Genomic DNA, 23,639 nt, shown 5'->3' on the forward strand with positions numbered 1-23,639 from the left:
TTCCATGTTTATGTGTTGTGTATTTGGCTATGGTTAGTGTACATCAGGTACGTTCTTGTTTAATTGTAGTTGTTTTAATAGGAGAGAGATCCAGTGCAGCAGTTTATGGGGTTGACTTGGTTTTATGATTTTTGTACTCGTGATGAATTTAATGTCTTTCTTGACGCTGTTGCTTGTGGATCAGGTTTGTCTTAATCCAAGGAATAGTTCATTTGATGATCCTACAAAATAAATCAGTGCAAGTAAATGCTAATCTTGTTGTGCTGGATGTTGAATTTCAAAATTTCTAGTCTTACAATATATTAAAATTGGATTAGAATGTTAAAAATTGTTTCGTTTTGTTCTGTTGTCGTGGCATGGCATCGATCTTGGGAACAAAAAATTTTCTATTTGCAAGAACCACTGTTTGAAATTTGTTTTAAGCTAATGGGATTGTGGTTTCAAAAGTTCTGGACAACATTTATGTGGTTATGGTTTCCTTGGACAAGAACATTCCTTTTTATGGTGCTGTGCACATTGGTCCACCATGGAATCTTGATTGCCAATAAGCATTAAATGAAGATTTCAAATTTTGAAGCCTTTTGTTTTTACATGTGAAGTAGATATTTGTCCAGCTTCATGTCGTTTATGTTTCAGTTTTCTGTCGTCCAGATTTGATCCTCCGCAAAGATAGCCGATCGGAACTAAATCGACTATGGAATGTTTGATTTCATTTTAGTACAAATATCATAATTCGGGATCATGATGAGCTTCATCGAACTCAAAATACTTGAAATATTTTACTGGCAGAGCATATATATTTTCATATCGACGAGTTAAACTTGTGCAACATAACGAGCTCGCGTCTTCTGATTTAGAGTAAATAATATTAGTAAGAAAATTTATATAATAATAATTCGATTATTGAAAAACTTTTCTAGGTAGACAAATAAATTTACTTTTTCAACAAATTATCATGGATCAACATGATATGAAAACCGGCGGGAATGTTGATGAACAACCTAGCACGTGAATTTCAGCGAGCTCTAATTATAACAAGTTTAACTTCAGGCTTTATTTCTTAAGTTGATGTGCAGCTCGTGAACTTGAATAGCCACTTCATGAGCTCAGCTTGAGCCTTTCGATGTGCAGCTAGTGAACTTGAACTTGGGGTTCGCTTATCAAAAGGCTCAAGCTGCAAGCTCGAATAGAGCTTATATATACGCAGCTCATATATGAGATATGATAAATTTATCAAAAACCATAAGCCCGAGCAAAAATCAAGCCAACCCAACAAGATAAAAGGCAAGCCTTAAATCCCTGCTAGTTGGGCTCTGACAAATCTCAAACAGAACTTTCAAAAACCATCAGATTTCTATCTTGGAATAAGGCGGTGAAAGCCCCATTAGGTTCAAAGAAACGCATTCAAGTGGTAACAAAACTGGGTATTGCAAAATGAAACTAAAATAAACAACGAACAGAAATAAGTAACCCTTGAAGAGTGACTGTAAGACGACACTACAATCTCCCATTTGAGAAGGCCCATAGTCCTCAACGTTACTCTTTCGTTGTAAATTGATTTACAATAGTTATCAAACATTATGTAGAACGACACGGTCCAATGACTCAACTTACGGCTACTCGCATTTGATCGAGCGGTAAATGTGTCTGACAAAAAACAGTGCTGCACGGAATCCGACTGTCCCCAGCATAAGGAAGAAGCCGTAGCAAACACAAGCCATGTACCCAAAGAAAAATGAAGTTTGCATAAAGCCAGACATATCTGAACGTGCATAAAAGTAATACAAGCAGTATCCATATATGAACAGCCCAGTAGATCCACCACACAGAAAGGACCTGTGAAATTATCCCATCATTCAAATTAGTAAGTTTCTCGATAGGTAAGAAAATAAGGTAAGATAGTTTAGATGAGGCTCTCACGAGGTAATCTCATGAATAATTCACGCACAAGTAGGTTGATATAAAATAATAATTCAGGTTAATCTAGTAGAAATCCTTATACAACCATATGAAACTGTCAAGGAGACCTAATATGGAGAAACCACAAAAATCAACCCTGAAATTGTCGCTCAATCATGTGGATGAGAAAAATGAATGATAAATGAGAGATTCACAAAACATAATACAGGGTTTCCTCACATTTCATAGTAGCAGTGGCATCAAGAAGAGTTTAGGGTACCCCCCATGTATTGAGTTAGTAATGAATAGCGAAGCATTTAAACCTTCTTACTAGTATAAAAATAGGGTTCATATGGATAAACCTATAAGTAATTTGAACTTTGATCACACAATCACATCTAAACTGAGCGCTATTCTAGAGAACTAACATGATTTACATATCAATGAGCACTATTTAGCTGTGGCTGATTAGATCTGACTTTAGCAATTGATGCGTATAAGAATAAAGGATAACAAATCCCAGCAATAAATATAACAAAAACCTGAAAACAAAGAAAGCATGTTATACCTCCACCACCATTCATGGTCCTCAGCAGCAAGCTGGAAATAAGTCAATGCCACAGTGATAAAGGCTGTAACGATCAAAAGGATGATGAAGACTATAAATAAAATACTATAGATGGTGTAAATCCTATGGCCCCATATACTGGCAAATATGTAATAGAGTTCAATGTATATGGCACTGAAAGGCAAGAATCCAGCCATAGCCATCTGAGGCAGAGTCCCACGATACCAAGGTAGAGATGGAATCTCTCTGGGATATTTTGTGGTGCGACACGGAGCTTGGAATTCTGCCTTGCTATTCTTTCCAGCAATCCCTCCCAAGACTAACAATGGTGATGTCACAAGAGCCCATATAAGAAAGATGACAACAATGGTACCAAATGGCAGTGCCGCTGTGGCACTGTAAGCAATTGCAACGGTATTAAGGAAGCAGAATGCAAGAAATAGTGGTCCGCAAAATAGACTTCCAGTCAATAAAAGATTCCGAACCTATAGGTTGAAAGAGGAGGCATCAGACCAACATCTTTTGAATTCTATAACATCACAGTCTTTCTCCATTTTCTTTGTTTAATTTAATTGTAAACAAATCAAAGAGGCATTTGCCCATTAAACAAAATTAACATCAACCCAAAACAACTTGCAGGCATTAACAATCTTTATTAATCTGTAGTTCGCTTGAGACTAATAGAGTCTAGCAGGTTAAATCGCAGTGATGGCCAACAAAATGGACTCTAAATGACCGGAATTAATTTGCATAGGACGAGAGAAAAAAATATTAAAGCAGCGCTACCATGCAGATCTACCTCCAGCATCCAAGCAAATCACACTCTCTTCTATCCCACACCCCCACCAATACCCCACCCTAGCACCAGTAGATTTTAAAATATCATTATACAAATAAATAGGTTCTTTAATCAAACAAGCTACCTCGTGTTCTAGTCAAATTGGGTCAACATAATAAAAGATTAAAAAAACCACACACAAAAAAGTGAACCTGTATATCCCAATAAAGTAACTAGCATCTAGTTTGATCATTCCGTCATGAAAGACTAAATTTAGTCATGAAAGACTAAGTTTACTTTTGTGATCAGTATTGCAAAAAAGAACAATTTCTGGTCTGCCCAGTTCGTAAGGCTGAACAAGTTCACTCAGCACAAACTAAAGGGCTAACTGACCTAGGCTTGAACGCGTCACGTTCAGAAACATGTCAATCATAGGCCCAGCAATTTCCATTGGACAAGTTTAGCAACTATATCTTGTTTTAGGTAAATTCACATTGACAAGTTTAGCAACTATGTATCCTTTTTTCAGTTAAGTAGACTGAAGGTTGAACGGATCAACTAAGTCACAATGAGTCAATATGGATGCAAATTCTTACTGGACGCCCAAACAGTAACATCTAATATGTGACTAAAAAAACAACATTGTAAGGCATGCAATAATAACAATAAATCCTTGAAATCAAAAGATAAAGTTTCTTCTTCTAATATTTAATCAGTTACATATCTTTACTACACATTTCAGTCAGATTTTAATCTGCACTAATGTCATTAAACTGATCGTATAGCTGAATCAAAGTCAATTTCAAAAGGGCACGGAAACCCTCACATACCCAGTTTTTCCCTTCCAGTTGGCCATAGAAAGAGGCAGCCGTATAGCCAGCGATCCCTGATGTAAGTGCATAAATGACAACCAAAGCAGTGAATAGAGCTCCACGATTGTAAGGATAAAATACACCAACCAATGCAAGTATGAAAATGAACACCGTGCTGCGGCGAAGATAAACAAACACAAGATTTAAACATTTTGTGATAAACAATCTGAAACTGATCCTTAAGTCTGAGAGAAGAATGCATCAAATTGATATACTTACAGAGTAAACAGCTGGCTGCCAGAACCAAGGCATGCAGCAAATAAAGATTTGTACTTGGGATACCTGAATACATCACCATGTATGTACTTCCAACCTGTTTCCTCTTGGTCATCAACTGCCTCCTCATCATGAGCATACCTTTACAAGGATAGAATAATAAAATCAACATTCAATACGAAAGATATTCTAACTCTGAGAATTAGATAACTNCAAGCAAATCACACTCTCTTCTATCCCACACCCCCACCAATACCCCACCCTAGCACCAGTAGATTTTAAAATATCATTATACAAATAAATAGGTTCTTTAATCAAACAAGCTACCTCGTGTTCTAGTCAAATTGGGTCAACATAATAAAAGATTAAAAAAACCACACACAAAAAAGTGAACCTGTATATCCCAATAAAGTAACTAGCATCTAGTTTGATCATTCCGTCATGAAAGACTAAATTTAGTCATGAAAGACTAAGTTTACTTTTGTGATCAGTATTGCAAAAAAGAACAATTTCTGGTCTGCCCAGTTCGTAAGGCTGAACAAGTTCACTCAGCACAAACTAAAGGGCTAACTGACCTAGGCTTGAACGCGTCACGTTCAGAAACATGTCAATCATAGGCCCAGCAATTTCCATTGGACAAGTTTAGCAACTATATCTTGTTTTAGGTAAATTCACATTGACAAGTTTAGCAACTATGTATCCTTTTTTCAGTTAAGTAGACTGAAGGTTGAACGGATCAACTAAGTCACAATGAGTCAATATGGATGCAAATTCTTACTGGACGCCCAAACAGTAACATCTAATATGTGACTAAAAAAACAACATTGTAAGGCATGCAATAATAACAATAAATCCTTGAAATCAAAAGATAAAGTTTCTTCTTCTAATATTTAATCAGTTACATATCTTTACTACACATTTCAGTCAGATTTTAATCTGCACTAATGTCATTAAACTGATCGTATAGCTGAATCAAAGTCAATTTCAAAAGGGCACGGAAACCCTCACATACCCAGTTTTTCCCTTCCAGTTGGCCATAGAAAGAGGCAGCCGTATAGCCAGCGATCCCTGATGTAAGTGCATAAATGACAACCAAAGCAGTGAATAGAGCTCCACGATTGTAAGGATAAAATACACCAACCAATGCAAGTATGAAAATGAACACCGTGCTGCGGCGAAGATAAACAAACACAAGATTTAAACATTTTGTGATAAACAATCTGAAACTGATCCTTAAGTCTGAGAGAAGAATGCATCAAATTGATATACTTACAGAGTAAACAGCTGGCTGCCAGAACCAAGGCATGCAGCAAATAAAGATTTGTACTTGGGATACCTGAATACATCACCATGTATGTACTTCCAACCTGTTTCCTCTTGGTCATCAACTGCCTCCTCATCATGAGCATACCTTTACAAGGATAGAATAATAAAATCAACATTCAATACGAAAGATATTCTAACTCTGAGAATTAGATAACTAGAATGTGCTCACTTGACAAAATCATTCTTAAGAACTCGCATGAGAATAGTAGCGAGAAAACCAGTCAGAAGAAGAACTGTCACACACGAATTGATTATTGAGAACCAATGTATTTCCAAGTGACGAGGCTGTGAAGAAGACTGTGAATACTTTTCCATTCTCTTCTCAAAAGGAGTGTCTGTTTCCTTCCATTTTACAGAGTACATGAACTCAACATCAACTTCTTTATCCTCAGTTACATCTACAAGGGCACTAGGGTCAGCTCGTGCATTTATTTCAATCACACGATCCTTATTGTAGAATATTTCAAAATGAAGATGCTTGAATAGATGATATTTGAACTCGCTGGGATCAGATTTTCCTTCTTTCTCAACTTTCCCCAAGAAACCCCAGAGGGGCAAGTCATCATAGTACATTTGGAAATAGTAGTCTTTTGATATCGCACTTCTGAATTTCGAAACTTCGTCCTTAGTTAACTTCTGTTTGCAAACAACTTCAGAGTCTCTATCTTGCAAAAAATCTAGCTTATATGGGGCACTGACAAGTCGATCACCATTCAAAACTTCCCCCAGGGCTTCTTTCTTCTCTTGCACATCACCTACCAAGGAGATTCCACCAACGACAAGATATTAGTTCATAAAAACATTTCCAACCAGTTAATCTTAGCAAATCATAATAAAAGAAAACAAATAAATTAAATGATAAGAAGCAAACCTGGGGAACAGAAAGGAAGATCAAAGTAGCGGTATGTTTCACTGGCACAAGAAACAAATATATCAGTCACTGATGCATCATAATAAAATAGTTTTTATATTTACATATTATTCCCAATCAAACTCCACTCAGAAGTCAGAACGCTGACAAAATGAAGAATATGTACGGAACACTGCACAAATCATAGCTTCCAATGTGTTTTCACCTATATCTTGATTGGAGACAGTGTATGCTTTAAATATAATATTGGCTTTTCCTAAAAAATAAATGACAATGTAATCATTCAAAACTCATGTTCATTTTCATAGCTACCTCCTATTTAAGAGATTCCATAGAACTCGTCTATTTTCTTCACGATGTGCCCACGAAGTTATAAAACTTCAGGAACAGTGAAAATTGATGAACAAAGAGAAGGCATCTTTATGATCAATCCAGGAACTCATCTAAATCCCTCAGCAATTCAGTGAAATAGAAACCAAATCCAAAAGAACAAAAAATAAAATCCATTAGGAAGCCTGCAAAATCAATCTTGCAGCAGATTCCGCAACTCAATACAAATGCACAAACCGTAAGCACATTCTCATGCAATCAACGGAAAATTGACGGGGCAAAATAATCCATCAATGAAAAATCAGAAGAATACCTTCCTTAACAAAAGAAGTCGGTCCAACTTAATAAACAATCTAAATCCAACAATGTCAGTCACAAACAACAAGATCCTACTCCACTCCAACCTCACAAACCCCATAAACTCAATCGATACAAATTAACGCCGATTTCCCAACCCCACAGCAAAACAGTGATCAAATCCCCAAAAAGAAGACCAATAACAGATCGCACAAACCCAATACAAATAACCGACAAGGCTGCCGAAACAATAACTAATCAATCAGAAAGAAGGGGGTTTCACCTAGGATTATGAAATGGCCCGACTTTATTAGCATAGAGCGGCACCGGATCTCGGAGTTTGTACTTGTGATCCGACGCATCGGACCTCACCGTGACCACGGCGCACAGCAGGAGCAAAACGACGGCGAACCAAGCCCCTCTCTCCATTTTCACGCGATCGTATTCGAAGGAGGATCGCAAGATTTCAATGTTGAGATAGTGAATTAGCGAGCTGACAAAGGAGATCTCGATATACGGCGAATGAGAGGGTTGTTTCGGTATTTCTCATTGAGAAGAGTTGACAAAAACGTGGGGACTCATTAACGGAATTAGGCAGGTAATTAACACTTCGGAACCCCTCGGTTGTTCACTTAGCAAACCATTTTCTTTTACAAATTTTAATTTTATTCTATACTATATATTATTAAAGATACGATTTCATATTCATAACTTTTATATGTCGATATGACACAATTTTTTAACGATTTTACCTTTCATAGTCTTTGTTGGTTAATTTTGCTGGTGTATATGTAATAGTAATTTTCGTACATCGATTTATTTATCTTTTTCTGATTTTTTTTCTCTAACTTATCTCTAGTTTATTTAAAACTTCAAAATATTTTTGTATATATCATCTAATTATTAGTTTATAAATATCACATCTTAATAAAATGCATATATTTTTTACACAAAAATTGTCACACAAACAAATTTTATATGACACGCATCACGTGTCACGGAACACTGATATTCATAATATTTGTCGTGAAAAAAAGTGGGATGCCTTAAATTCGAGTTGTTAAATATTTTTGGCCGAATTTGATTCAAATTGTAGTTTAAGTTCAAGTTCGACTCGAAAAATTCAAACATCATCATTATTCAATTTATTACTCAAAAATAAGAGTTTAAAAAACTCGGAATGATATATATATTTAATACATTATATATTAAATTTCATAAAATATTAAAAATTTGTGAATGACTCGAGAAATATCAAACAAAATAATTTCGTCCATGGAGCACCTCTTTGCAATACGTAATATTTAACTAGTGTTTGGTTGATGGATTTCATTCGTAAAGATCGAATTGAGAGGTGAATTTCAAATGACTTATATTTTGGATCATTGATGTATTTTAGTTGGAAAGATAAATTTGATGGATGAATTTCAAATTACACGTGTTTTGAATGCATTTTAAAACTTGTCACTATCTATCTAATCTATTCAATTTGGTAAATTAATTTTCCAGAAATATCATTAAATCTTTATTTTATTTTGAACTCCCCTTAATTAAACTTATCTCCAACAATATCATATCACTAATCCATGTTAGGTTATAAACCACCATATCTTTAATAAATATCATCCTATTTTTAATTTTCAAATATTTTGTTTTGATATGTAATTATCAGTCTTTAACTAAGCAACATTTTATAAAACAAGCATTTATTAAACTTATAATATATAAAAAACTGAAATTGTTACATATTGCGTACGCTATTTACTATTAAAATTATATAACTTATGAAGTTGATTTGTAATTTACTTTAATTTTATCTATTTAGAAATCAATTTGAAATTCAACATCTCAGAACTATCAATCAAGCACGATCTAAAAAAGCATGATGAATTTTTTTTATTATAGTTCCATCGATTTACATGTTTTAGGTCACAATATATATCGAAGACCAAATTGAAAATACTAACATATTACATACGATAATTTTTAAATGACAAAAACTTGTGTGAGACGGTCTCACGGGTCGTATTTTGTGAGACGGATCTCTTATTTGGGTCATCCATAAAAAAGTATTATTTTTTATGCTAAGAGGATTACTTTTTATTGTGAATATCGGTAGGATTGACTCGTCACACAAATAAAAATTCGTAAATATAACAACCATTAATCATTAAAACTAGTGCATGAGATTGAAACGATTGTAAGAGTTCTCTTTTTCTGTATCAAAGAATATGGCTGATGTCGACATTTCACAGCAAAAATCTCAGGAAAAAAATTCAAACCACAGTATGCAAAATCACAGATAATTACCAGACCAAAAACTTTTTTTTTTCAAGATCAAAAAAATCAAGATCCACCGGAAACACTCCCACTAAAGATCTCGATTGTATCCTCTTTCCCAACATGGTGCCACCTGAAAGACTTATCATCATCCATCACATTTTGTTTGTAGATAAAGAAATACCCGTCTTTGGGAAGATCAAGCTGCATTTCTTCTTCCAGCTTCTGCAACTTTGGTCTCAGCTCGCCAACATCTTCCCACGGATTAACTTCCAACGTGACTCTCTTAGTGCCATGTTTAGTGAGGACGAAGATCTTCAACTTACGCGGTCTAGTCACAGCATGCACAGATGACCCCGTTGAAGTGGTTTCCGGAGATGCCTGGACGAGGACGTCGAGTTCTGAATTATCGGCGAGCCCGCAATCTTGAAGGGATCGACGATCATGCAACTCGAACCCATTCGCATAGATAACAAGTCTACTTACCGGGATGCCTTCAATCTCCTTGATTTTCTCTTTCAACCCTCGAATGCTTTCGGTAACATTCATTTGAACCGTGATCCCAACCTTGGAACCCGGCATCTTCAGAACGAGGTGGATCTTGGACGACGAAAGGCTTTCGTCGTTCATGACGTTGGGATCCGGAGCGATCAGCAGTTCGATCCGGGATCGATCAAGGATTTTGGAGTAGCGTACATTGAGTTCATCTTTCAGGACGTCGCCGTTGAAACTTAGGGTTTGCCTGGCTACGGGGATTCCTTGATATTTTTCAACCTTTTCCTTGATTTCCAGCACCGTATCGAAGTATCCCACTTCGATGAAGAAAGGTTTGCCTCTATTTGGTACGAAGAACAGATCCATCAATCCTTCATTGATGAAGAAATTTGTGTCATTTGCTGAGGAAGAGAGCTTTATCTTGCAGTTGAAAGAGATCGAATTGGACAGGTATATATATATATATACATGGTTGCAACAGAACCCGAGATTAATGGACGAGTTAACAGATAGATATAGATATAGATTACAGCGTTTCGGTAATATCACGTGCCAAAAGAGAAGATGGTATACTACTAAATTACAATTTAATCAATTAAATGTTTATATATATTATAGTAATGGTATCGTGATTTTAGATTTTTTCAAGAAATTATGTATCAAATTATATTTTATTTTAAATTTTTTAGAATTATTATGTTTGATATTATATACTAAATGATAAATTTAATTTGAAAAGTACTACTGCTAACGAAGATATGATTCGATTCATTCATTTTGTTTCCACTATCAATTCTCACTTTGCTATATTTCTGACTACTTTTATGCTATTTGAATATTTGACAAAATTTAATTACTACAATTTTCAAAGTGTAATATTTGTTATGTTATTTACAATATCTAGAATAAAGTGCATTCAAATAAAATGGACTAAATTGCTTATTGTTGTGTTTAAGACATAATCGAGTTTGATTTGCGGATCAAATTGTGGCCATCGTTATTCAAATCATCAAATGTATGTTGACTTGTCTTTTAATTTTCGTCATTTAACTTATTAAATATATATATATATATATATATCTTAGTCCGTAAAATAATTTTTTTATTAGTTCTTAAGTTATTTATTATCAAAACATTAACATATCATCGAAAAATATTGACGTTCATCAATACTCCAAGTAATTTATGTTAATGTATATTTATTGTTTGAAAAAAAATTATATATCTGTTCATTTTGGGATGCACATAGCAAGTAATTGTTCGATGGTGCAGTTAGACCTATAAAATTTAATTTTATGGATAATAAAATGCCAAAAACTTGTATGAGACGGTCTTACGGGTCGTATTTTGTGAGACATATCTCTTATTTGGGTCATCCATGAAAAAGTATTACTTTTTATGCTAAGAGTATTACTTTTTATTGTGAATATCGGTAGAATTGATCCGTCTCACAGATAAAGATTCGTGAGATCGTCTCACAAGAAACATACTCTAATAAAATTATTATATATTTATGTACTTATTATTATTATTATTATTATGTTTAGATATTTAATTATTATTTAAATAAATAAAATATGCCACGTGACGAGAAGGATCAAGAACATAGAAGATAAATAAAAGTTCATGATCTTGAACGACGTGTTCCGATTTCATCTCTCAGACATCGCAAAACCAAATTTCAACCCAAATGGAATCAATCCTCCACCGATGACACCTTGATTATTAGTCTCCAGATATCCACGCAGCGAGTGTGAGAAAAAAATATGACGGAGTACGATGATGTTAAAACGCCCAATGGGATCTCGATTGGTGGTGAAGATGCACGGGATAGTGAACAAGAAGCACCGGATTTGACCCTCTACACAGTTGTCAACCGTTTGATTGCTGCCATCTTCTTCCCCGATTCAGATTCGGGGTATGCTTCGGTACCGCTGCTGCAGAGGATCAAAGCCTCCCTCTCCGATAATATCCCTCTGCTTCGCGACGCGTCGAGGAACACTGCTGGCCATATTCTTGCCTGGACTCGCCGCGGCAGCCCTCTCCGTGCGCTTTTCGTAGTCTCCGTGAGTGTATTTGTTCCTAAGCATTCTGTCACTGTCTGCTTCTTTCCGGATTTGGGTACTAAATTAATGATCTTGCCGATGTTATTGTTTAGCTAGCTTAATTCATTGATTGTCTTGTAATTTTCTAGTAAGAAGCTATCAGGACTCGTGATTTTCCTTTTATGAGAATGGGTTCGTTGCATTTTACTCCCTCAGACCATGACTCGTGAGGACTTTGCCAATCGCTTCATTAATTGTATCAGATTGCCGCTCCATTTAGTCAACCACTACCATCTAATCTGTTTTGCAGTTAGTGTTCAATTTTTTTGGTAAAATTACTACTTCACTAATCTAAACTTTTAAAACTGTAGATATTACAAACTTTTGGCAGCCCAACAATTGATTGTTTTCATACCATTGTTTCAGCCAGAAATTGGGAGTTCTACAATATCCTTTTGATATTCATATGTTTCGATTTATTATCCTTACATCATCTACACTCTATTATTTAATTCCATGAACCGAGAAGTATTTTAACATTTAAATGAGATATTAAGATTAGCTTGTCCGAGCTCATGACAATTGCTCATCTGTTTTTGCTTCATTTGGTATTTTCTATCAAAGCTTCATTCTACATGTAAGCTTATGATAGGATTCTGGAGCTGGTGTTCTTATGTAGACTTCATTCGTGTGAAAGTCTTGATCATGACTTTCCTTGGTTTGATTAGATTTATACTGTCTTAGAGGAAAGGCTCAATTCCCCTCAAAGTACCTGAGTTTCAGCTACATATATAAACGTTGGAGTCCCCTTAGACTCCTGTTCCCTATTGCTCGGCCGTGTTATTAAAAAAAGTTTCATTATTTTTAGAATATGTTGTTTTATTCAGTATGATGTTTTCATTTGGGATGCTGAATTGCTGCAGGTTGGGACAATTGCTTTTCTCTCCTTGATAGGATTGTCGGTGTTTCTCCTTTTCTTTGTTGCAGCAACCTTCAATGCTGTTGTGATTTCTCTTCTTATGTCTTTAGCAGCAGCTGGAGGATTCTTGGCTCTATTCTTTACCTGCATTGCAGCCATTTATGTTGGGGCATTAGCTGTGGCTGTATTTGTCATTTCTACAACCACAATTACTGCGGTTATTGCTGTTCTTATTGCTACAGGTACTGGTACAATTCTGTTTTTGTTGTCTTTTATATTACTTTGAATAAAGCTAATGACAGCAGACAGCAAGTCTTGTTTCACACTCCTTCGGTCGTGTCTTAAGAAATAGAATGAAGCAAACTTGGGAAGATTTGTAGGTTCTGTCATGAATGCTGCCAGGTATCTACCTAAACTTAGCATTTTGGAAAGTGAGAATGGCAATTCTGCAAATGGCTTATTTATATGATATTAGCTATTGATCTTCTTCACTCCTGGGTAGATTATTGTAGGAAAAATCACATAAAGCTGAAATAGGTTAAATTAGCCCTTTCTGCCAATCATTGTGGCATCCATAGTATGTTACTTTGCCAACTTAGAAACCCTCAATCAGTTCAACGATTCATATCACTGCGTGATAGGCACACAATACACATGCATATACCGACCTCTCTAGCTTTTGCAAAAACCACAAGAAGAGAAAATGGGACCTGCAATTTTTATGTCAGTGAAATGAAGTTCATGAAAAATATTCAGATTGTGATAAATGAGAACCTCAATTACATGACCATGGCATATTACATATTTGTATTTTAACTGGTAATCTGAGTTAAGTTTTTCGTATTTATGTATACTTATTTATTTCTGAATTGTTGGACACAGCATTGGTAGTTTGCCAAAATTTAGTCTCATACTCCGAGGGTGAAAACATAAATTCGGATGACAAAGTAAGGACAATTGATAAAGACGGTATTTTTTTTTTATTGTAGGAGGAAGGAGAAAACATTGAAATATGTGCACTCAAGTCCTCTTGAATTCTAGAGCATACAACCAGGTTTATTTAGCTAAAAAAATATTGAATTCACACAACATATCAGATCATTGTAGAGAGCACACAATCAAGTTTATTATCACAGGATGACTTTACGACGTATAATATCTTACGTTTGGTAACACTTGGCTTAGTTCTGTTGGATGGCTTGGTTCTGTTGGATCGAAGTTAGGACTTTACTGCAATTTCACTTGCGTTTTAATCAAAGTGAATCTGTATCTTTTTCCATGCGTGATTCATACTCATTGATCATTCTATGAACAGGTTGGATTGGATTCTTTTGGACCTTGTGGCTGGCAGCTAAGAAAAGCCTCGGTCTGGGAAAGCGATTCTTCTACATTACGGGTTCTGCAGTTTCATCTTACTCTAATAGTCGGCACGCCCCAAGCCAAAATTCATCCAAGAAAGCCGATTAAAGATCTCTTAGCCTATAATCGTGTGGATATGGATGTGCATGCAATATGTAAGATTTATCTTCGTATTGCAGTGTTCTTGATCGTGTGCCAATAATACTGCTGGTGAAATGGCTCATCTTTTTGTGTACGAAATGTGAGGGAAAAAACAGCTCTCTGTGGAGTTTTGCGCTTGGATAAAAATTGTACTTGTTCCATGTTGTTTCTTAAACTTTTGTCCTTGTAAATGTGTGAACAAATATTAAGATAATTAACCGGCCTCTTAAGGCATGGTTCGGTTACTTGCATTCATATAAATTTGCACGATGAAATTGCTTCAAGTCCACTAAATGCGAGCATGAAATATGAAGCCAGATGAGGTCATTATTTGAGAAATAATAGGTATAAATGGAATTTAAAACTGAATTAATATCCCACTATATTTTTACCTGTATAAATAAATACCCATAGGATCCATTTCTTGAAGAAATGTGAAAATCTTCCCAACTTTTCCAATTTTTTCAAAAGACCCACACCACTAACACTCAAGAACCTCGTGATAGGATGGAAATTCGTTTTTCTGATTTAATTCATGACCTGATATAGTGGACAGAATCTAAAGTTCTAATCTCACCTTTAGGAGATTTAATTAAGGGACTGATATGATTAGCCCTGAAAAACCATGAAATTTAGTGCGTTCATTCTATGATTGTAAAGCATTGATATATATTCCTTTGTTAAGTCGGATCCTTTTCAAGCTATGCGGTGGAATTTATAGATTTGATTTGCAAAAAGATTTAATGGATGAAACTCTAACGACATTTGTCATGAGTATATTTGAAATCCATCAAATTACATAAACTGTTAAGATTTGGATATGTGTTTTTGACCAAAATTGTGGGCAAGAAAATTGTGCCTATGTTCACATTGCCGTCCAATGCGAACGTCCGCACTACCATCCAAATGATGGCTAGCAAAGTTTGAATCTATATCTAGCTTTCACATTCGATGAGTTTGCTATATATAGAGCTCATTTTCTCATTTTCTAGACATCCAATCCTAACTTTCTAAGCATCTCAAGTTCAAGAGAGCAACTCAAGTGAGAAGAAGAAAATTGAGTGTTATTCTTATGTGAGTTAGAGAAAATATTTTCTCGGTTATACTCGGGGTTAGGATTGTGAGAGATTTAGTGTCGTATACACTTGTAATATTTTTTCCCTATAATAAAGATTTGCAGTAGCTCCGTGGACGTAGTCTATCTTGGGTGAACCACATAAATATTTGTGTTCTTGTTGATTTTTTTATTCCGTAATTTTCGTTACTATATTATTTTTATGGTCACTATCGATTCGGTATAATTACCCAACATAAACTTGATATTAAGATAAGTTTTTCTTGATCGTGTAACAAAACTAAGAAATTTGAAATACATTAATTCAAGCATAATTGTTTTGTTTTTGTTTAAATTATTGTACCTCATACTATTCACGCCGATCAATTTTGGGATGTTGGTTCTCGATCGAGACAAGCTATGGCTATTACTAGTGGTTTATGTTTCATTCGTGAATCGATTAAATACTCAAGTTTATAAGATGGTTTATGATCACGAGGCCTGATTTTCTTTTTTTAAAAAAACAGTATTTTTTAAGTTTGGGGAATGTTACAGATGACATAATAATATTAAAACGGTGTAATGTTAACACAACTATTTTTTTAATATTCTAAGCACCCATAAAGAAAAGATCAGGAAAAAGAAAATGGTAATAAAAAATAACAGAATAAGAAAAATCTTTCCTTGATCAAAATTTCAGGCATCCATGTTACAAAGCCAACACAATTTTTTTTACGAATAAATATATCAATTAACGAATAGAAAGAATAATAATTAATGAATACGTATAAGATTTCCCTGTACTTCTATCCCCTCTCTTTCGGCTCCTCACCCATCTACACATATTTTTGGCATTGACAGTTAACCACAACTTAATCTACACTATAGAACTAACTTCTTTTATAATCACCCTTTCTCTCGTAGTTTTAGAGTGCATCAATCCTTTTCTCGGCAACAGTTTCGACCAAAACCCTTGTTTAATATCGATGTTCTTACCTTTGTTTTGATCCATGGAACCCTCCTCTTTTCGTCTTCGCAACCCAAAGTTCATCGACCTACTCTTCTTGATGACATTTTGGCCTACATTCTTGAAAACCATTAAGGATTTTCTAGCTTCGGAGTCTAAAGGACAAGTATAATTCACCACCGGAGACAAATACGAGGAGTCACTCGACGAAGATAAAGAAGAAAGATAGGAACTAGAAGAAGATGACCAAGATATAGCAAGTTTAGAGCTTCTGGTGCTACTAGATACTTTCGAAAGTCTTTCTCCAAGGCAAATGGAGCAAACCCCAGGTGATTGTTTGTGTTTGGGGTGCTTCTTGCAGGGTTGACTGCCCATGAAATTTCCTGATTTCTTGTAATTTAACTTCGTAATCTTTTGTTTTCTTTCCATGTTTTTGTTCCCTTTTTTCCCCCGATATGATCTTATGATGTTTTATGTGACAAATATTTATATATACATAAAATGGGGAGGTGGGTGGGTGGGGGTTTCGATCAAAGTTCATGTGAACTTCATAGCATGTTTCCACAAAAAGTCTTTTTTGACGAGGTTTATGTATTTGGTTTGAAAAGTCCAAGGATGTTCAAATCTCTTTACTAGCGTGCATCCGTTATTCTTTGTTTGGCGGCGTCAAGTCTAACCGACGACGCATACATACACCTTATTTCGCTTTACTCAATTTTAATCACTACTAATTAGAAAAATTAATGGTCCTGTAAGTTTGCTTATTAATTTATATTTTAGTCCGTTAGATATTCAATTTTGAGTTTCGGTCATGCTTTGATTTTTAATCATTTTCATTGAATGCTGACATTGTATCCGAAAATGCTTATGTGGTACGAAGAAATGCTTCGTCACATCAGTATTTTTGGGTATCACGTCAGGACTCAATAAAAAATGACTAAAAACCAAAACATAACATAACTTATATATACGATCAAAACTCAAAATTGAATACTTGTATTATTAAACCACAAAATAAGCAAATTAAACTTACGAGACCATTTGGGCAATTTTTCCTCTTTTATTTGGGTATGTATATAATATATTCAATTTAAGGTTCATTTTTTGAATATTACGTGATCAGTTAATAATTTATACTATAGACATTTGTAGTGAGAATATTTGTTCAAACCCGAAAGCTTACACTTCTATTTGACGAAATTGATTTTGTCCCGTCTCTTTAATAAAACGTGGCCGACAATTTATAAGGCAGATCTTCAAACATATCATCCCATTGTGAACTTTAAATTTTTTTGACCTTACGTGATTATGTCATATTATATTTTCATGCACGAGTCATGCATGTGGTTGCCATCATCTATGGGTTCCATTGTTACGCAACTATATGCACAATCACACACACACACACATATATATATTATGATATTCATTATATTATATATGTTGACTAAAAAAATTAATGCATGATGTCATAAATTTATTTGCGTTTGGATCAATGAATTTGAGATGATAATTTCAAATCTATTGATCTTAAATTATTTATTATATTCGTCCTCCAATCGAGGTTACTCCACTTCACTGCGTTGGAGCGCACGCCTTACATGAATACTGAGAGCATAACCCACCTCGAGAGTTTAATCAAGTATTTTTACCGGGAGCCCTCATCTCCTTCGTTTAGGTATCGAGGATTCTACCCACACGGCTCGATCTAGACAATGGCTCTGATACCACTTGTTAGGACCAATGGAATCCGGATATCTCCACACTGGTATGATATTGTCCACTTTGGGTTTTAACTCTCATGGTTTTGCTTTTGAAACCACCCAAAAGGCCTCATACCAATGGAGATATCATTTCATCTTTATTAACTCATGATCTTTCTCTAGATCTTTCAATGTGGGACTTTGGTTGCATCCCAACACCTATATTCAAATAAAAAATATTAATAGTACTTGATTGAATTATTTTTGGTTGACCTAGCTTTTCTTGATCAAGTGCAAGGTTCAAATAATTGCAAACACTAGCTTCGGAGAAGTTGCATCATTCTCTCTTAATATTTTGTATCTATATATTTTTTTTAATTATTTATTAACGTTATGTCTTGCTTATCTCAAAATTTATAATCTTGTATAATTTTTTAAAATATTTTCCCCATTAACTGTTCACGTTAATTCTCCTCAACTTTTGGATCCACCCTTGTGTTATTTTTTTGCTTAGACTTTTCTTTGAGTTTGAGAATTATATTCAAGATTTAAATTTGGGTCTGGCCGATTTGATAAATTTTACTTTAGTAGTTGAAGTGATCATATGAGGAAATAGATGATGCATACATCTTCCTCCGTTACTAGTCGATGCCGGTAGGCGAGTTAGACGATCTGGGTCAAATCAGTGTTCTTTCCCTTTAAAAGGAAATTTTGTTGTTACAAAACAAATGTACATTCAAGAAACTTGATGAGCCATACAGTGATTACTAGTCTTAATGCCAACAAGATGTCATTCAAGAAACTTGATGAGCTATGCAGTAATTACTTGTCTTAAAAGCCTACTTAGGTCCCCGAAAATGGTTTCAATCTTCCACTCGGGAATATCTCAAGAATCAAAACTATTTACAATACAGTGACCCTATGTTAAGATCAGGCATATGGGGCAGCAACATTGGAACCTTGTACGATTGATCCCACTCGAACCCAAGCCCACGTTGTGTCTGTACCGGTGCAAGGTTACTGCAACAAATATCACATACAAACAATCTTGGCACTGTATCTGTGTCTTCAACACCATTGCAACGAGTATGCTGCCATATCTCACATATGTCGCATGAAACCATTCTTTCTCCATCATCATCTTCAGCTCCACACTTGCATCTTACAGTCCAGTTCTCAGCTCCCCCTTCGTATCTCAAATCCGATTCACCGTCCAATCCAAAACCCCTCACTGAAAGCTCACTGCCCGACTCAATAATCCCAAAAAGAACCTCATCATCCTCCATTCCCTCCAATTCCACGACATCAGTCACCACTAGTCTTTCTGTCACAAAGTAAGTGTCCCTCAACGCATTTTGCACTGATAGCTTTAGATCACCAATGGTAGAGTAGGGTGGAACTACAATGAACTCCTGGGGAGGAAAATCCGGAAAAAGTTCGGTATTTAAGTCAAGTAAACTAGTCGCTAATCTGCAGACAAACCTTAATAAGTCATCCTCTTCATCTCTAAAATGCCACTCTTTCACAAAAAGTTTACTACAGAGAACGATTTGAACTGCCAGTTGCACCGAATCAGACTCCGGATAGTCCCTGAACAAACAGGTATAGAACAAGTAAAGATCTTCATAAACGTTTCTTCCAGGAACTTTACCAAATGTATGAATCGTCTTTGGAACTGTTGCTGGAGATTCCCCAAATTTGACACTGTTGAGATCTTGAATGCTATATTCCAACACTTTAGTGGATCGGTTCACAGCTCGTCGAACAACGTACTTTCCAACAATGACATTATTCATGGCTTTCAGCACATGATCTATCAACCCTGTATCACCAACATGGAGACGAACTGCATCACGAACCTCTTGTCTGGTCATCCCAATACGGCAGCCTTTGTTCACTTCTCTCTTTTCTTTCAAGGCATCAACAATGACATCTGCAACATGCTCGAGTCTCCTAAACGGCCATCTACTATCCATATTAGCAGCAAGATTGGAAAATTTCCTGCATTTGGAGGATTTTTCTTTTGCAAAGGGGCACTTCTTAATAGGACTTCCGGTGGAAATTTTCCAGGAACAAGCCTTGACCCGTGCAAAAAGGCGCGAGTTCTTCCCAGAACATGGTGAAATCGCTGCAGAAATGGTTGCACGTTTTTCGGCAGGAGTTTTCATATTGAGAGTAAGCATAAATCTGAAGAGATCTCGAACTGTAACCAAACTGGCCTCACTAAGATTTCTGTATTGGTGGATAATCTGTTTAATAAATGTGCATCCATTTGTGAAACTGAAATCATCAATTACTTGATCCAGCTCTAAAGAACTGAGAATATTTATAGCCTTTTCATAGTTATGCCACTTCACACCAAAGCTTCCATGACAGAATTGGTATTTCCATGTACCAAACCAGGAATGTCCATAAGCAACTCCATAAAGCAGGCGGAGATCCATCATATGCTTCTTGGACAAATCCTCCACTGAGATTTTCCTACAAAACAAATTATTAGAATGTTTTATCCAAGAAACTGAAAAAGTTCTCTTGATATGACAATGAAGTACTTGTATCTTCTGAAGCAATTGAGAACTCTGAAAATCTTGAAAGCAATTAAGTCGCATGCCTACACTTCTGCAATATGACAACTGTTTTCTGGAACATATTTTAACAGTTAAAACCATATAAAAAATAAACGCTTTAGTGATCCTATAACCAAACTTATTGCAATTAGAATTCTGTTAGCAGCTTGAGATTTACATGTTATGACACTGAAACAAAACATATCTTTGGTTTCTATATTTTTTCCTTGTCTGATCACGTCATACAAAAATATCCGCCGTAGATTTGGAAAGGTTGAAACCATGATCTCTCTAGCGGACTATGTACTACTCATATAATCAGGAATAAATCAATAATAAGCTTCCTTCGTTAACAGTTCATAAGATCCTAACACGAACATCGAATCTCAATCAACTAAAATCTTACATTTGATCTCGTATGGGATCCGACATAGATCAATAAGAATTATGTTCGATCTATTTAACATCTGTTATAGAGCTTGGTATTCACACTTAGCAAACTATGCAACCTACTTTAGCTATATGCAATTATCAATCCTATAGCTGAGCTCGAATGGTAAAATCTATCATGAATTTCGTAAATGCATAATTCAATATTTTTAAGACAATCAGCATTGGATATTCACTACCGTGGAGTCAAAATCTAGTAACCTTGTTCAGATACAGATCACATATCAATCACAATGGAAAATGCAAAATTGAATAAATTGAAAGTAAAGAAATCTCGTCACCGAGCACGAAAGCTTGTGCAGATACGGTCCCAGAGATCCATGAGTTCTCTACCACAGATGATCTTAGAACCCCCTTCAATCCCATTAATGCAGAGTAAATGCCCAAATCCATTGCAATGAATCAAACCATGCAAGAGGTGAGATTGAAGATCAAAAGCACCATCGTCAAGAGACTTATTCCACTCATTATCAACAGGAATTATAAAATGATACTTTCTTTTTGACACGAAATGATTGCTCCACCCTGCGTTATGAAAAGGAAAAAAAACAGCATAAACCCTACTCAAGATACACATTGCACAAACATAAATCACTCAAAACCCAGATCAAATTCACCGAAGCCTGGTTTAAAATCAATAGAATGAACAAAAGGGACTCCATTTTTTACACTAACCAGCGCAGCGGCAGTAATCACAGAAGGGCCTGTTAGAATGCTTCACATTTTCTTCAACTGTAAACAGAGGAAGTACAACGCCCTTGCTCTCATACACCAAAAATGTACACCAAACGGGCATTCCCTCCACGTCGTAATCCTCGAGCCCCGCACATTCTCGAAGAAAGTGGCGAACGTTATCGCGAAAGGCACCGCTCAGAGAGACGGGGCAGCCCGGTTCCGCGAACGTGTGGAAGCCATAAAACTTTTTGGGATTCTTTCTGTTCGTGTGAAGATCGAGAAACGGAGGCTCCATTCTTTAAGCTCGTGAAAAGTGCCTTCCCTTCTCACTCAGAATTCATTGCTTTGCTCTGAAAAAATAGCTCTATAACTTTCAGAAATGAAAAATCTTGGTAAACGGTTAAGGGTTTAAAAGATTTGGGTAGTCCAAGTCGTTGGTAAAGAAGTCGAATTCTGAAAATTTCCGTTGGATTTTAACTGCATCGCGCGGTTGATTTGAGTTTGAGGTGAGATGATGATGGCATTTCAAGAAATGGGCCATTTATTTACAGAGTCATCATGAACAGGAGGTTAAGGCAAGCTTGTACGGTTCCTGTAGCTCATAGTCTTTACGAGACGAATCGGGGCCGTGGCCAGTTAAAGCAGAGATTAAAAGAAAATTTAGAATGAGAATTATCCAAAAATGTGAGAAGTGGCGACTAGAAACTGATCTTATAATTTGAAACGTGCGCAAAAAAATATGATATTATTGTTTAATCGATAAATAAAAATATATTGCTAAGAACATGTAATGTAAGCTTCACAGAATCTATAGTCAACTGATTCATCAACTTTTCACGAGTAATACAACATTTATTTTATTGTATTCATTGAATTCATATTTTTAAATAAATATATACTATCAAGAACACTAGAAATATATAATATATTATTTAAGATATATAAGATAGAGTTTTGTTAAATTTTTACTTTATACATATACATCAATTATCACCAATCACCCGCGACTTGGACGGACCCGATATTCGGGCAGATTCTCGCGCGCACACACACACACATATACATATACATATATATATATATACACACATATACATACATACATACACACATATACATATATACACACATACATACATACATACACATATATCTATTATATACATAAATATGTGACTTTATATGTGAATTTCCATTTGTCTCCTTATTAATTGTTTATTTTACATTAATTGCTTATTTTAAGTGTGTATTTTCATTTTCCTTATTCATATTTTAAATATATGTGATTATTAATATTTAATTTTTTTTATGTCTACTCACATTATAATATGTTATTTTTATCTAATGATATCTTTTCATTATGTAAATTAGTATTTGGTTTTTTATGCATACCCACATTATAATATATTATTTTTAATCCAATTATTTAGATTTTTTATTTATCTTTTCATTATGTAAATTAAATTAATTAAAGTTTAGAAATAACTCATTATCGAATTGTGAATTTTCTTTGGTATCTTATTAATTTTTTTTCATGTTCTCATGTGACAGTTTGTTAGAATTTATGTGTTTAAATTAAGTTTTTTTGCAACCGAATTTTTTTTGCAATTTATATTTATAAATTATTTAAATAAAACACGGTAAAAGATCGTTGTGATTTGAGCTGTCAATTTGGGTTGGGTATGTCAGTTTGGTCTACACAGCCAAACAGTTTAAGTGAGTTGGGTTGAAATTTTGTCGACTCATTTAAAGGTGAGCCTAAATGAGCTCGCACGAGTTTATATTAAATATCTATATATATAATATTATCGATTTTCAATCATGAAT

General features: G+C 35.1%; 4 protein-coding genes across 5 annotated transcripts; 1 reads left to right on the forward strand and 3 right to left on the reverse strand.

Annotated features, from left to right (window-relative positions):
* Positions 1-1,446: 1,446 nt before the first annotated feature.
* On the reverse strand, positions 1,447-7,729 carry LOC140986157 (transmembrane 9 superfamily member 3). The gene is made up of 7 exons (XM_073454201.1): positions 7,441-7,729; positions 6,531-6,571; positions 5,829-6,414; positions 5,607-5,744; positions 5,346-5,502; positions 2,468-2,952; positions 1,447-1,836 (listed from the first exon to the last, which is right to left on the reverse strand). Exons 1-7 carry the CDS (start codon positions 7,584-7,586, stop codon positions 1,617-1,619), a joined length of 1,773 nt encoding a protein of 590 aa, XP_073310302.1. The 5' UTR covers positions 7,587-7,729; the 3' UTR covers positions 1,447-1,616.
* Positions 7,730-9,364: 1,635 nt separating this feature from the next.
* On the reverse strand, positions 9,365-10,343 carry LOC140985534 (ubiquitin domain-containing protein 7SL RNA1-like). Its single transcript, XM_073453374.1, has one exon. The coding sequence runs from the start codon at positions 10,296-10,298 to the stop codon at positions 9,504-9,506; it is 795 nt and encodes a 264-aa protein (XP_073309475.1). The 5' UTR covers positions 10,299-10,343; the 3' UTR covers positions 9,365-9,503.
* A 1,188-nt stretch (positions 10,344-11,531) lies between these two features.
* LOC140986682 (uncharacterized) lies at positions 11,532-14,641 on the forward strand. 2 transcript variants are annotated; one of them, XR_012176960.1, is made up of 3 exons: positions 11,532-11,998; positions 12,901-13,298; positions 14,212-14,641. XR_012176960.1 is itself a non-coding variant. In XM_073454998.1 (3 exons), the coding sequence occupies exons 1-3, from the start codon at positions 11,699-11,701 to the stop codon at positions 14,361-14,363; spliced, it is 690 nt and encodes a 229-aa protein (XP_073311099.1). In that variant the 5' UTR covers positions 11,537-11,698; the 3' UTR covers positions 14,364-14,641. The 2 variants fall into 2 exon arrangements, 1 of the variants encoding a protein (XP_073311099.1); XM_073454998.1 differs by having other exon boundaries at positions 11,537-11,998; positions 12,901-13,138.
* Positions 14,642-18,813: 4,172 nt separating this feature from the next.
* Positions 18,814-22,497, reverse strand: LOC140985618 (PHD finger protein MALE MEIOCYTE DEATH 1). Its single transcript, XM_073453482.1, has 3 exons — positions 21,813-22,497; positions 21,419-21,662; positions 18,814-20,601 (listed from the first exon to the last, which is right to left on the reverse strand). The coding sequence occupies exons 1-3, from the start codon at positions 22,105-22,107 to the stop codon at positions 19,020-19,022; spliced, it is 2,121 nt and encodes a 706-aa protein (XP_073309583.1). The 5' UTR covers positions 22,108-22,497; the 3' UTR covers positions 18,814-19,019.
* Between the last annotated feature and the right edge of the window lie 1,142 nt (positions 22,498-23,639).

This window comes from Primulina huaijiensis, chromosome 10 (assembly GCF_012295235.1).
Source record: "Primulina huaijiensis isolate GDHJ02 chromosome 10, ASM1229523v2, whole genome shotgun sequence".
NCBI classification, from domain to species: Eukaryota; Viridiplantae; Streptophyta; class Magnoliopsida; order Lamiales; family Gesneriaceae; genus Primulina; species Primulina huaijiensis.